Source organism: Ornithorhynchus anatinus, chromosome 1, assembly GCF_004115215.2.
Source record: "Ornithorhynchus anatinus isolate Pmale09 chromosome 1, mOrnAna1.pri.v4, whole genome shotgun sequence".
NCBI lineage: Eukaryota > Metazoa > Chordata > Mammalia > Monotremata > Ornithorhynchidae > Ornithorhynchus > Ornithorhynchus anatinus.
Window position 1 is genome coordinate 37,858,634 of NC_041728.1, and position 12,261 is coordinate 37,870,894.

General features: G+C 72.5%; 1 protein-coding gene across 1 annotated transcript; it reads left to right on the plus strand.

Annotated features, from left to right (window-relative positions):
- The first annotated feature begins 4,244 nt into the window (after window positions 1-4,244).
- COQ6 (coenzyme Q6, monooxygenase) lies at window positions 4,245-11,802 on the plus strand. The gene is made up of 12 exons (XM_029075493.2): window positions 4,245-4,406; window positions 8,057-8,191; window positions 9,151-9,209; window positions 9,457-9,580; window positions 9,981-10,111; window positions 10,193-10,300; window positions 10,419-10,481; window positions 10,603-10,710; window positions 10,862-11,064; window positions 11,159-11,274; window positions 11,374-11,540; window positions 11,672-11,802. Exons 1-12 carry the CDS (start codon window positions 4,253-4,255, stop codon window positions 11,699-11,701), a joined length of 1,398 nt encoding a protein of 465 aa, XP_028931326.1. The 5' UTR covers window positions 4,245-4,252; the 3' UTR covers window positions 11,702-11,802.
- The last annotated feature ends 459 nt before the right edge of the window (window positions 11,803-12,261 follow it).

The following is a 12,261-nucleotide window of genomic DNA, read 5'->3' on the forward strand; positions in this document are numbered from 1 at the left end:
GGCAGGGGGTCGGAAGAGAGGGAAGCCAGGCCGTGGGGACGCCGGCCTCCTTCGCGCGGGGGCCGGCGGGCCGCGCCGCAAATCCCGGAGGAGGCGGGAGCACGCCGGGGTTTCAGCTCTCGGCGCGGAGGGAGGATCGGCACTCGCCACCGAGCGCCCCGTGCGCGCAGGACGCTGTCCCGGGCGCTTGGGAGGGGACGAGAGAAGAGGCGGTAGACGCCCGGCTCTACACACGAGACGGGGAGACTGACTTGGAACACGAAGAAGCGCGTGGGTCCCTGCGTCGGGGGGGGGCGGGCGGCCGGGCCGATCTCGGGCCGGAAGGCGAAGGGGGCGTCCAGGAAGGTCGCCGGGCCCGGGCCCGGGCCGAGGTCGTCCTCGGGGACCCCGGGGAGCGGACGGGAAGAGCGGGGCCCGCCCGGGGAGTCAGCGCGACCGCTTCCCCGCCCTGGGCCTCGGTCTCCTCCCCCGGAAGACGGGGACCGGGAGCCCGCGCGGGGAGCGGGTCTCGCCCGCCCGGCCGGCCTCCACCCCGGCGCCCAGTACGGCGCCTGGCACGTAGCAAGCGCCGAGCGGACGCCCCCGTCGATAGCATCGGGACGATCGCTCGAGCGGGGCGGAGCTGCGCCGCGGGAGCCCAGAGGCCCTCCCGAGGGCGCCCGGGGGACGACGGGGCGCGGGGGCCGGTCGGCGCGGGGCGCGGGGTCGCCGGGCCGTCTCGGTCGAGCGCCCGCCGCGGGCCGAGCACCGTGCTCGACGCCGGGGAGGGGCCCCGGGCCCTGCCTCCGAGCCGGTCACCGGAGGCCGGGTCCGGGTCGGACGCGGGCATCTCCTCGGGGACGGCCGCGCCGCGGGGCCGGCGGGCGGGCCCGGGCGGAGAGACGGCGACGGACGGCGTCCGTTAAGCGCTCGCTCCGGAGCCGCCGTACTAAACGCTGGGGGGGGCGACCGGGGAGACCCACGGAGAAGCAGCGGGGCTCAGCGGGAGGAGCCCGGGCCCGCGGGCCGGAAGGTCACGGGTTCTGGTCCCGGCCCCGCCGCGTGATCTCTGGGCCTCGGCGACCGCGGCTCGGAAATGGGGTCGGAGACCGTGAGCCCCGGTCCGTCCCGCAGAGCTCGCGACTCCCCCCCCGCCCCCCGCCACGCCGGCGCCCAGCACGGGGCCTGGCGCGTAGTAAGCGCTTGCCGAACACCTCGGAAGAACAAGGGAGGGTCCCGGGCGCTTTACCTCCGAGCCGTCCGTCGGCCGCGGCCTTGGAGGACGTCGCCCGGATCCCGGGCCGCCTCCTCCTCCGCGCCCGTCTCGGTCTCCGAAGGAGCCTGCGGGGGAGACGCCCGGGAACGGCCCGTCCGCGCCGCCGACCTCCCCCCGGCCCGCCCTAACGACGCCGGCGGCGGCGCTCTCAACCGCTTCCTAGGTGCCGGGCGCCGGGCTGGATGATGAGGACGGCATTAAATGCTTCCTGTCGGTGCCGGGCACTCTGCTAAGCGCCGGGGTGGATGATAACGGCATTAAAGACTTCCTATAGGGGCCGGGCACCGGACCGAGCGCCGGGGCGGATGACGACGCGATCAAACGCTTCCTGTCGGGGCCGGGCGCCGGACCCAGCGCCGGGGTGGATAACAAGCGCCCCGCGTATACGACCTCTATGACAGTAATCACGGTGCCGAGGGCTTCCCACGCCCCAGGCACCGTACGAGGCGCCGGGACGGACAATCGCGACGACGACGAGCCGGGCTCCGCGCCAAGCGCCGGGACGGACCGTCGCGACCATCAGCGGAACAGTCTGTGGGCCGGGCACCTCGCGGGGCGCCGGGGCGGGGAATCGCGCCGACGACGACGATGCTGATCGAGGGTATTAAACGCTTCCCGTGGACCCCGCGGGAGATCAAGATCATCGGGTCGGGCCCGGTCCCCGGCCCCCGCGGGGCTCCCGGGCCTCGGGCCCGTTCTCCAGACGGGGGAACCGAGGCCCGGAGAGGTGAGGCGCAGGGGAGGCGCGGCGGAGCCGGGACGGCGACGACCCCGCTCGCTCCTCTCCGAGAGCTCACCTCCTCCGGGGGGGCCTTCCCGGACTGGGCCCCGTCGCCCCGACTCCCTCGGCGCTCGCGTCTGTTCGTGCCGATTATCTATCGCCCCGTTTCATTCGCGACGTGTCGGTAGCTCGGATCCTCTCCATCCCGATGGTGTCGGTGCCCGACTACCGGTTCGGTTCTGTCGTCTGCCTCCCCCGTCCGGGGCCGGGTCGTCCTCTCCCAGGCGCTCGGTCCAGCCGCTCCGCTCGCAGTGGGCGCTCGGCAAATAGGACCGAATGACCGACGGGATGAACGCCCCCGTCCCCCCCGCCGGGCCTCACGGCCTCTGTGCGCCGGGTGGGGAAGGGTCGGGGGTCGAACGGGCCGGGCCCGGCGGGCGGACGGTCCCGGGTTCTAATGCCGCCCCCCCCGGCCGCCGGGTCACCTTCGCGGCTCGGTGGCAAGAGCCCGGGCTTGGGAGTCGGGGGTCCCGGGTTCGAATCCCGAATGCGCCGCCCGTCGGCCGGGGCACCGCGGGCGAGTCACTTCACTTCTCCGGGCCTCGGTTCCCTCATCTGGAAAATGGGGATCGAGACCGGGAGCCTCACGTGGGACGACCCGATGACCCTGTCCTCCCGCCCCCCGGCGCTTAGAATGGTGCTCGGCACACAGTGGGTGCCTAACGAATGCCAACGTTATTATTATCATCATCATCATCATCATTATAGCAGACGCTCAACGGAGAAGCAGCGTCCGTCAGTGGCAAGAGGCCGGGCTTGGGAGTCGGGGGTCGGGGGTTCGAATCCCAGCTCTGCCGCTTGTCGGCTGGGTGACCGTGGGCGAGTCACCTCCCTTCTGCGGGCCTCAGTGACCTCATCTGCAAAATGGGGATGAACTGTGAGCCTCACGCGGGACCGCCTCATTCCCCTGTATCTCCCCCAGTGCTTAGAGCGGCGCTCTGCGCATAGGAAGTGCTTAACGGTTACCAACGTTATTATTATTCTTCCCTGGGCCTCACTTACCTCATCTGTAAAATGGGGATGGAGACCGTGAGCCTCACGTGGGCCGCCCTGGCGGCCCCGCCTCTCCCCCCAGCGCTTAGAACGGCGCTCTGCACATAGTAAGTGCTTAACAAACACTAACGTTATTGTTATTCTTCCCTGGGCCTCACTTACCTCATCTGTAAAATGGGGATGGAGACCGTGAGCCTCACGTGGGTCTCTCCCCCAGCGCTTAGAACGGTGCTCGGCACATAGTGAGCGCTTAACAAACACTAACATTATTATTATTATTACAAGCCCGGGGCAGTCACCTCTCGGTCAGCCGGGGCCCCCCCCTCCCCACCCCCAACCTCGGCCGCCTCGTTGCCACCCCGCCGTCCACTACGCTGCCCGGAGCGGACTGAGCGCCCCAGACAGCGCCCTCACGTGGAAGGAAGAGGAAAGGAAGGATATGCCCACTCCCGAGGTAACACCCGCCCCCTCCCCCCCCCGCGCTGACCACGCCCCTTCGATCACACGTCACACAAAGCCCCGCCCCTCGACGCTGACCACGCCCCATTCCAGGCTACGTCACACACAAGCCCTGCCCCTCCACGCTGGCCCCGCCCCCTCTCCACACGTCACACACGAGCCCCGCCCCCTCTCCGCACGCGCCACACGCAAGCCCCGCCCCCCCCGACGCTGACCACCCCCCTTCCACGCGCGTCACGGCCGAAGCCACGCCCCTCGACGTTGACCACGCCCAGGCCAGCCCCCTTTCATCACACGTCACACACAAGCCCCGCCCCCAGACGCTGACCACCCCCCCTTTCCGCACACGTCACGCGCCCAAGCCCCGCCCCTCTCATCGCACGTCACGCAAGCCCCGCCCCAGACGCTGACCACGCCCCCACGCCCCGGCCCCGCCCCATTCCAGACGACGTCACCCCCAGAGCCTCGACCCCGCCCCCCGCCGCGGCCGCGTCCCCCTCCGTCTCCCCGGCAACGGGCGGCGCCCCCGCCCCGCGCCGGCCTCCGGACCGTCATCTGCCCCGCCGTCGCCCCGACGACCGAGCGGCCCCGCCCCCTGTCCCCGCCGGCCGCTCATTGGCCGCGCCCCGGGCCGCGCCGGCCAATCCGCGGCCGCCGGGCCCTCCTCCCCCTCGGTCCCGCCCCCCCGGGGCCTCGGCGCGCTCCCATTGGCCGGCGCCGCCCGCCCGGACCGGAAGTTCCCCCGCCGGAAGCGCACGAGGGCGATGGCGGCCTGGGTTGGGGCGCGGGCGGCCGCCGGGGCCCGGGGCGTCTACGCCAGGGCCCGGGGCGTCCACGACGGGTGGGGCCCGTCGCAAAGCTACGACGTGGTGGTGTCCGGAGGGGGCCTGGTGGGCGCCGCCGCCGCCTGCGCGCTCGGTAAGAAAAGGCCCCCCCCCCCCCCCCCATCCATTCATTCATCCATCTCCCCCCAGTCATTCATTCATTCATTCATCCATCCATCCATCATCATCACGTCGGTCCTTGTTCAGCGCTTTCTCTGTGCAGAGCTCTGGGCTAAGCGCCGGGGCAGCTCACACACGCACTTTTAATCCCCGTTTTCCAGATGAGGCCACCGAGGCCCAGAGAGGTGAAGTGACTCGCCCACGGCCCCCCGGCTGACAAGGGGCAGAGGCGGGATTCGAACCCGTGACCTCTGACTCCCAAGACCGGGCTCTTGCCACTGAGCCACGCTGCTTCTCATCTATTCATTCATTCATTCATTCATCCGTGCGTACATTCATTCCTCCTCTCAGACATTCACTTATTCATTCATTCCCCCCCCCCAGACACTCATTTGTCCATTGATCCATCCATCCATCCATTCATTCATTCCTCCCTCCCCCCAGACATTCATTCATTCCTCCCTCCTCTCAGACACTCATTCATCCATTCATTCATTTCTCCTCTCAAATACTCATTTATCCATCCCTCCCTCCCTCCCCTCAGATAGTCATTCATTCATCCATCCATTCATTCATCCCTCCCCTCAGACACTCATTTATCCATTCATTCATCCCTCCCCTCAGACACTCATTTGTCCATTCATTCATTCATCCCTCCCTCCCTTCAGACACTCCATCCATCCAGACACTCATTCATCCATCCATTCATTTATTCATCCTTCCCCTCAGACATTCGTTCATCCATCCATCCATCCATCCATCCATCCATCCATCCATCCATCCATCCATCCATCCATCCATCCATCCATCCATCCGTTCATCCCTCCCCTCAGACACTCCTTCATCCATCCACCCATTCATTCATTCATCCTTCTCACTCATTCATTCACTCATTCATCCATTCGGGAATTCATCCTTCCCCTCAGACATTCATCCGTCCATCCATCCATTCATCCCTGCCCTCAGACACTCATCCATCCATCCATCCATCCATTCATCCCTCCCGCCAGACACTCATCCATCCATCCATCCATCCATCCATTCATTCATTCGTGCCACCGGGCCGAGCGCCGGGGTCATCAGGTTGTGTCCCCCCCACGCGGGGCTCACGGTCTCCATCCCCATTTCCCGGAGGGGGGGAACCGAGGCCCGGAGAAGGGAAGCGACTCGCCCAAGGTCACCCAGCTGACCAGAGGCGGGGGGGGGGGGGGGGGCGGGATTCGAACCCACCCCCTCTGACTCCCCGGTCCGGGCTCTAGCCACTGAGCCACCCCGCTCCCCCAGTGGGTAGAGCCCGGGAGGCCAAAGGACCCGCATTCATTCGTTCGTTCGTTCGTTCGTGGGTACTCATTGAGCGCCCACGGGGTGCGGAGCGCTGTCCTAAGCGCTCGGGAGAGGACGAGGGCTCTAAGCGCCATTTAGGGCTACCCCGGCCCTCGAGGAGCCGGGCGGCTCGGCGGAAAGGGCCCGGGCTCGGGGAGGCGGAGGGCGTGGGTTCGAATCCCGCCCCTGCCCCACGTCGGCCGGGCGACCTCGGGCGAGTCGCTTGCCTTGACCTCATCTGGAAAACGGGGATGAAGGCGGGGGACGACCTCATTCCCTCGTCTCTCCCCCAGCGCTTAGGACAGCGCCGGGCGCGTAGGAAGCGCTTAACGGATACCAACGTTGAGATTTATCCCCTACCTCCTCGCTCAGCTTCCTCGGGCAGGCTGCGGTTTAGGTGTGAGGTCTCGCGACCGCGCCGCGTCACGACGGGGACGCGTTCCGATAATCGGACACGTAACAGGTGCGCGGTTTCCCTTTCAACCCGCACGTAGCTGTGACCGTGCCATCCGCTGAGCATCCGCTAGGTGCCGGGGACCGTGCCGAGCGGCGGGGCGGACACGCCGTCATCCGTTCCCTCCCGTAGGAGGGAGGAGAAGGTGTCGGCCCCCCCCCCCGCCCCCTTTGTGAGAGGTCGGAAAACCGAGGCCCAGAGAGGCGACGCCGGTCACCCCGGGGCACCCGGCGGACGGGGGGGGGGGGGGAGAGGCGCCGAGCCGGACCGGAACCCAGATCCCGTAGGCGGGGAAGGCGCCTACCGACTCCGGTCTCGTCGTCGTCGCCGACGGCGGGGCGACGGCGCTATCTGGTAGGCGCTCGCTACGCGGCCGGGCGCCGTAATCCTCATTTTCCCGACCAGGGCCCGGAGGCGTCGGGCGACTTCGGGGTCCCTCGGTCTCCCCGGCCCCTCCGCCGGGCCCTGCTCCCGAGCGCTCAGCGGAGCGTCCCGCCCACGGCGGGGGCTCAGTGAACGCCGGCCGTGGACCCGTCGGCCGTGAGCGGGCGGGGACCGTGGACTCCCCCGACCGCCTAGCGCAGCGCTCTGCCCGTCAGCGTCGCCGTGGACGGCGGCTCCCCGACCTGCCGTGCGGTCGCAGGGTCCCCCCCCCCCCAGCGCCCGGCACAGCGCGCGCGGCACGGGCTCAGTCAGCCCCACCGACGGACGGGGAACGGAAGGGAAGCCACGCACGGTCCCCCGAGGACCGGCCGGGCGCCGTACCGCGCGCCGGGGGAAGGGCGGCGAGAGCCCGAAACCTCTCCCCCGCCCCTCCGGGAGGTGGACATCGAGCCGGCACAGGGGAAGCGCTCGGGAGATACCCCCGAACGTGCAGGGGTGGGCCGACGAGAGGAAATGGGGAGTCGGTGCGCCGTCGCGGCGATAACCTCGTCCTCGGCCTCGCCCCGGGGCCGAGCCCCTCCGTCTCCGGCCTCGGAGGTCTTCGTCCGCCCGTTTCTCCCGCCAGGGGTTCTCCTCTCTCCGCTCTCGCCCTCGCCGGTTTGAATCTCTCATGAGTTCCGCGGAGGCGAGGCACAGAGTAAGACTCCGTCACGGTTGCGGAGGAGACGGTCCCGGGGGCGGGGCGGGCGGGGAGGTTCTCGTTCGCGTTCGTTTCGCGGGCCCCCGGGCTGAGCCCCGGGGCAGTCGGCGGCTCGTCGGGTGGGACGCGCCTCCGCCCCCGTTTCCCGGGTGAGGGAACCGAGGCCCAGCGAGGCGCCTCGGCCCGGGCCGGGCGGCGGGCGAGGGGAGGGGCCCGGATCGGAACCCGGGTCCCCGCGACTCCCCGGGCCCCACCCGCCGGGCCGCGCTGCTTCTCGGGGCGACGGTGGTGGCCGAGAAACCCGCTCCCAATCCCCTCGGCCTAGACCCGGCCGAGAAGGCGTCACCCGCGTGACGACTCCATGGCGACGCCGGCGCGGGCAGGGAACGCGACCGCCCGTCCGTCCGTTCCAAGCGCCCGGTACAGCGGGCTGCGTGTGGCGAGCGCCCAAGCACTATCGAACGACGACGGAGATCAAGAACCGCGGCGCCCGAACGCCGACCCCGCGCCGGGCGCCGTTCTCCGCGCCGGGGCGGATCCAAGCGGATGGGGGTCGGGGACGTCCGTCCCCCGCCCCCCCCCCCCCCCGTCCCACGCGGGGCTCGCCGTCTCGATCCCCGTTTCCCGGACGAGGTCACCGAGGCCCCGGGAGGCGAAGCGAGGGGTGCCGGGGGGTCCCGCGGCGGGCGCGTGGCGGAGCCGTTCCCCGCGCACAGACGGCCGGATCGCCGGCGGGGGGCGGGGGGCGCGTGTCGCGTTGCAGGCCACGACGTCCATTTCGGCCGGAAGAAGATCCTCCTACTGGAAGCGGGACCCGAGAGAGCCCCGGACCGGCCGCCCGAGAAGTTCAGCAACCGCGTCAGCTCCATCTCCCCGGCCTCGGCCGCGCTCCTGGCCAGTGAGTAGGGGCGCGGGGGGCTTTCCCCGGCCTCGGGGGGGGACGCGGCCCCCTTCGGGTCCCGTGAGGCGCCTGACCCCGGCCCGCGGCCCGCCCCGGGACGTCCTCCCTCCTCCGAGCGGCCAGGCGGACGCCGTCCCCCTCCCCCCCCCCCCTTCCGCGCCGACTCCCTCCCTCCGTTCGCCTCTCCTCCCCGCTTCCGTCCCGATCCGTCCTCCCCCTCCAGACCGTCGGCGCGCCGCGGGCGGGGAACGCGTCCGGGAGACGGCGGCGGCGCGGTCCCCCGCGCACGGCGAGCGCTCGGCGGTCACGGCCGCGTGAGCCCCCGTCCGTCCTCCCGGGGGAACCGAGGCCCAGAGCGGCGAAGCGACCGGCCCACGCGGGGCGGAGCCGGGATCAGAACGGCGGCTGCCGTCGGCGGGGGGGGGGGGCACGATAGAAAAGAGTCCGTTGGTTGCGGCGCCGTCCTCTCCCGAGCGCTTCGCCCGGCGCCCGGGAAGCGCTCCGTCACTACGACCGGGCGGGCCTCCGGCGCCTAGGAGGCCGGGAGCGCTCGTCCGGGGAGGTGGGAGAGGGTCTCGTCAAATCCGGCGGACGGTTCCCCGCCCCCGCTATTATTAACAGTAACGATACCAACGGTCAAGGTGCGCGTTAAGCGCCCCCGCGCCCGTCGCGGTCCCCTCGGCGTCGCCCCGACCGGTTCCCTTTATTCCTCCAGCCCCGCTTCGGTCCCCGTCTCTTCATCCGGACTCAACGTGTGTCTCTCCCCCTCTAGACGGTCGGCTCGTCGTGGGCGGGGGGGGGGGGGCGGCGGTCCCGTCCTCTCCCGACCGCTCGCCCCGGCGCCCGCGGTAGGCGCTCGGCGAGTAGGCTCGAGCCAACGCGATAGGTCGGGGTCGCCGGAGGGCCCCGGTCCGTGACGGCGGGGCCCCCTCCTCTCCTCCGCCCCCCGCTCGTAGGTTTCGGCGCCTGGGAGCACATCCGCGACACGCGATGCAAAGCCTTCCGGCGGATGCAGGTGGGTGCCCGCGCCGGCGGCACCGGGAGCGCTTCCGCCGCTTCCGCCGTGAAGGGCGCTGCACTGAGCGCTCGGGGGAGGACGGAGGGGCGGGTGGAGCCAGACGGGTCCCCCCCCCTTCGGAGAAACGGCCGCCCCGGCGGGGGGGGGGGGGGGGACGGGGACCCGATGGCGATCTGTTAGCGGGGACGGCGGGGTCTAAGCGTGAGGGACGGGGGTCCCCGTCGGACCCTCGCCGCCCGTCCAGGTGTGGGACGGCTGCTCCGAGGCCCTGATCACGTTCGACAGGGACGAGCTGGACCCCGTGGGCTACGTCGTGGAGAACGACGTCATCATGGCGGCGCTGACCCGGCGGCTGGAGGCCGTGTCGGGTAAGGGCCCGGTCCCGCGGGGACGGGCCGGGGTCGCGATCGGAACCCCCGCCCCGAGGTGAGCCCGCCCCGCCCGGCCCCCGACGGATCCGTGGCGCCGCGCTTATCGGCCGCCCGCTCCGGGCGGAGCGCTCTCCCGAGCGCCGGGGGTGTCCGGCGAGCGCCTACCGGGCGCCGGGTCGAACCCCGGCCCGCACGGAGTCCGCGGGCTCACGCCGCCCTCTCCCCCCGCCGGCTCGCGATCATCGGGCGCTGGCTCCGGGCGGCCTTCCGCCCGCGGCGGGCTCTCCCCCGGGCGCCCCGCGGCCGGGAGGCGCTCGAGGGGCGCGATTCCCGGGGCCGGGGGCCCGGCCCGAGCGGGGACCCGGCCCCCGACGGGCTCCTCCCGCCCGCGGCCCAGATCGGGTGGACGTCCTCTACGGGAGCCGAGCGGCGGAGCTGGCCTGGCCCTCGGCCGGCCGGGGCCCCGAGGCCGACCCCTGGGTCCGCGTCACCCTCGCCGACGGCCGCCGCCTCCGCGCCCAGCTGCTGGTGGGTGACGGCGGCCCCCGGGGAGGCGGGAGGGGAGGGGAGGGCTCGGGACCCGCCCCCGACCCGCGCCCCCGCCCCCAGGTGGGCGCCGACGGCCGGGACTCGCGGGCGCGCCGGGCGGCCGGGATCCGGACCGTGGGCTGGAGGTACGACCAGTCGGCCGTGGTGGCCACCCTGCACCTGTCTGAGGTGAGGCGCCCGGCCGGGCGGCGTCGGGCTCCGCGCGGGGCGGGGGGGGGGGGGGGGGGTGGGCCGGCGCGGCGTGCGGTCGCCTGACGGCTCTCCCCCCCCCCCTCCCCGGTCCTAGGCCACGGACAACAACGTGGCGTGGCAGAGATTCCTCCCTTCGGGACCCATCGCGCTGCTGCCGGTCAGGGACCGCCGCCCTCCCCCCCCCCCCCCCCCCCGGTGGTCTCCGTCTCGGCGCGGGTCGGGGGTCCGGTCCTTCCCGCCTCAGCCTTCCCCTCCCTCCCCCCCGGCCCCCCCCCCAGCTGTCAGACGCGGTGAGCTCCCTGGTCTGGTCCACCTCCCACGAGCACGCGGCGGAGCTGGTCGGCATGGACGAGGAGGCCTTCCCGGACGCCGTCAACTCGGCCTTCGTGAGCGGCCGCCCCGTCGGGCCGGGGGGGCGGGGGGCGGGGACGGGAGGCGCTCGGTACGGATACCGCGGGAGGGGGGGACGGGGGGCCCGCCCGCCCGCCCGCCCCGGACTGAAGCCGGGGTCTCCGGGGGCGGGCGGCGGGGGTCCAGTGGAGCGACGCCCACCACACGGAGCTGGCGGCCGCGGCGGGCTCCGCCCTGCGGTCGGCCCTGAGCGTCCTGCGCCCGGCGGGGACCCCGGCCCGCCAGCTGCCCCCCAGCGTGGCCCGCGTGGAGCCCGGCAGCCGGGCCCGCTTCCCCCTGGGGCTGGGCCACGCCGCCGACTACGTCCGGCCCCGCCTCGCCCTCGTCGGGTAAGGCCGTCCCCGTCCCGCCGCGGCCCCTCCGTCCCTCCCTCCCTCCCTCCCTCCCTCCGGCCTCACCTCCCCTCCCCGCCGGCCCCCGCAGGGACGCCGCGCACACGGTCCACCCTCTGGCCGGGCAGGGGGTCAACATGGGCTTCGGGGACGTCGCCGCCCTGGTCCGGCGCCTCGGCGCGGCCGCCTTCGACGGCGGAGATCTGGGTGAGGAGCCGGGGGGCCGGGACCCGCGGAGACCGGGCCGGGGGGAGGGGGGGCGGCCGGGGAGGGCGGCGGGGGACGGACCGGTCCTCGGCCCCGCAGGCTCGCTGAGCCTCCTGGCCGGCTACGAGACGGAACGGCAGCGCCGCAACGTCTGCCTGCTGGCGGCCACCGACCTCCTGGCGAGGCTCTACTCCACGGCCGCCGCCCCCCTCGTGCTGCTCAGGACCTGGGGCCTGCAGGCCACCGACGCCGTCGCCCCCCTCAAGGTGAGGCCGAGTCCCAGGAGGCGGGGGGCGGAGAGCGCGTCTCCCGTCACGGCGCCTCCGGGGCGCCGAGGCCCGGCGGCCTTCGCCCGGCCTTAGGTTCGGCTCCCCTCTCCCCCCCCCCCCTTTTCCAGGAGCGGATCGTGGCCTTTGCGAGCAGGTGAACTCCCCGTCCTCCGGCGGAGGGGATTCGCCCGCGCCGAGGCCCCGGGGAGGGGCCCGCCGCCGGTCGGCTCGAGGAAAATAAAACGTCCGACGGCACGGCGTCCGGCCCTTTCCGTCCCTCACGGTACCCGTCCGGCGCCGGAAAGGCGGCCGGCGCGGCTTAGGGGAAATGGCGCGGGGGACCCGGGTTCCGCTCCTGGTTCCGTCACCCGGCTCGGCCGCGCCTCGGTCCCCTCCCCTGGAAAACGGGGATGAAGACCGCGGGCCCCCACGGGGGACGACCCGATGACGACGGCGGGTGGTATCCGTCAGGCGCTTACTCTGCGCGGAGCTCCGTTCTGAGCGCCGGGGGAGATACGGGGGAATCGGGTCGTCCCCCGTGAGGCCGACGGTCTTCGGCCCCGGTTTACGGAGGAGGGGACCGAGGCACCGAGAGGGCGAGCGACTCGCCCACGGTCCCACAGCTGACGAGAGGCGGGGCCCCGTATCTACCGCGGGGCGCCGTGCCGAGCGCCCGGCGGGAGAGGACCGGAACCGATCGACGGGCACCTTCCCCGCC

What these genes read in the sequence shown, in the direction of transcription:
- COQ6 (XM_029075493.2), top strand. Translation starts at nt 4,253, where the DNA reads ATGGCGGCCTGGGTTGGGGCGCGGGCGGCCGCCGGGGCCCGGGGCGTC. An exon ending in CTCGGCCGCGCTCCTGGCCA is followed by an intron (nt 8,192 to 9,150) that starts GTGAGTAGGGGC and finishes CCCCGCTCGTAG; the next exon opens with GTTTCGGCGCCTGGGAGCAC. An exon ending in CCACCCTGCACCTGTCTGAG is followed by an intron (nt 10,301 to 10,418) that starts GTGAGGCGCCCG and finishes CCCCGGTCCTAG; the next exon opens with GCCACGGACAACAACGTGGC.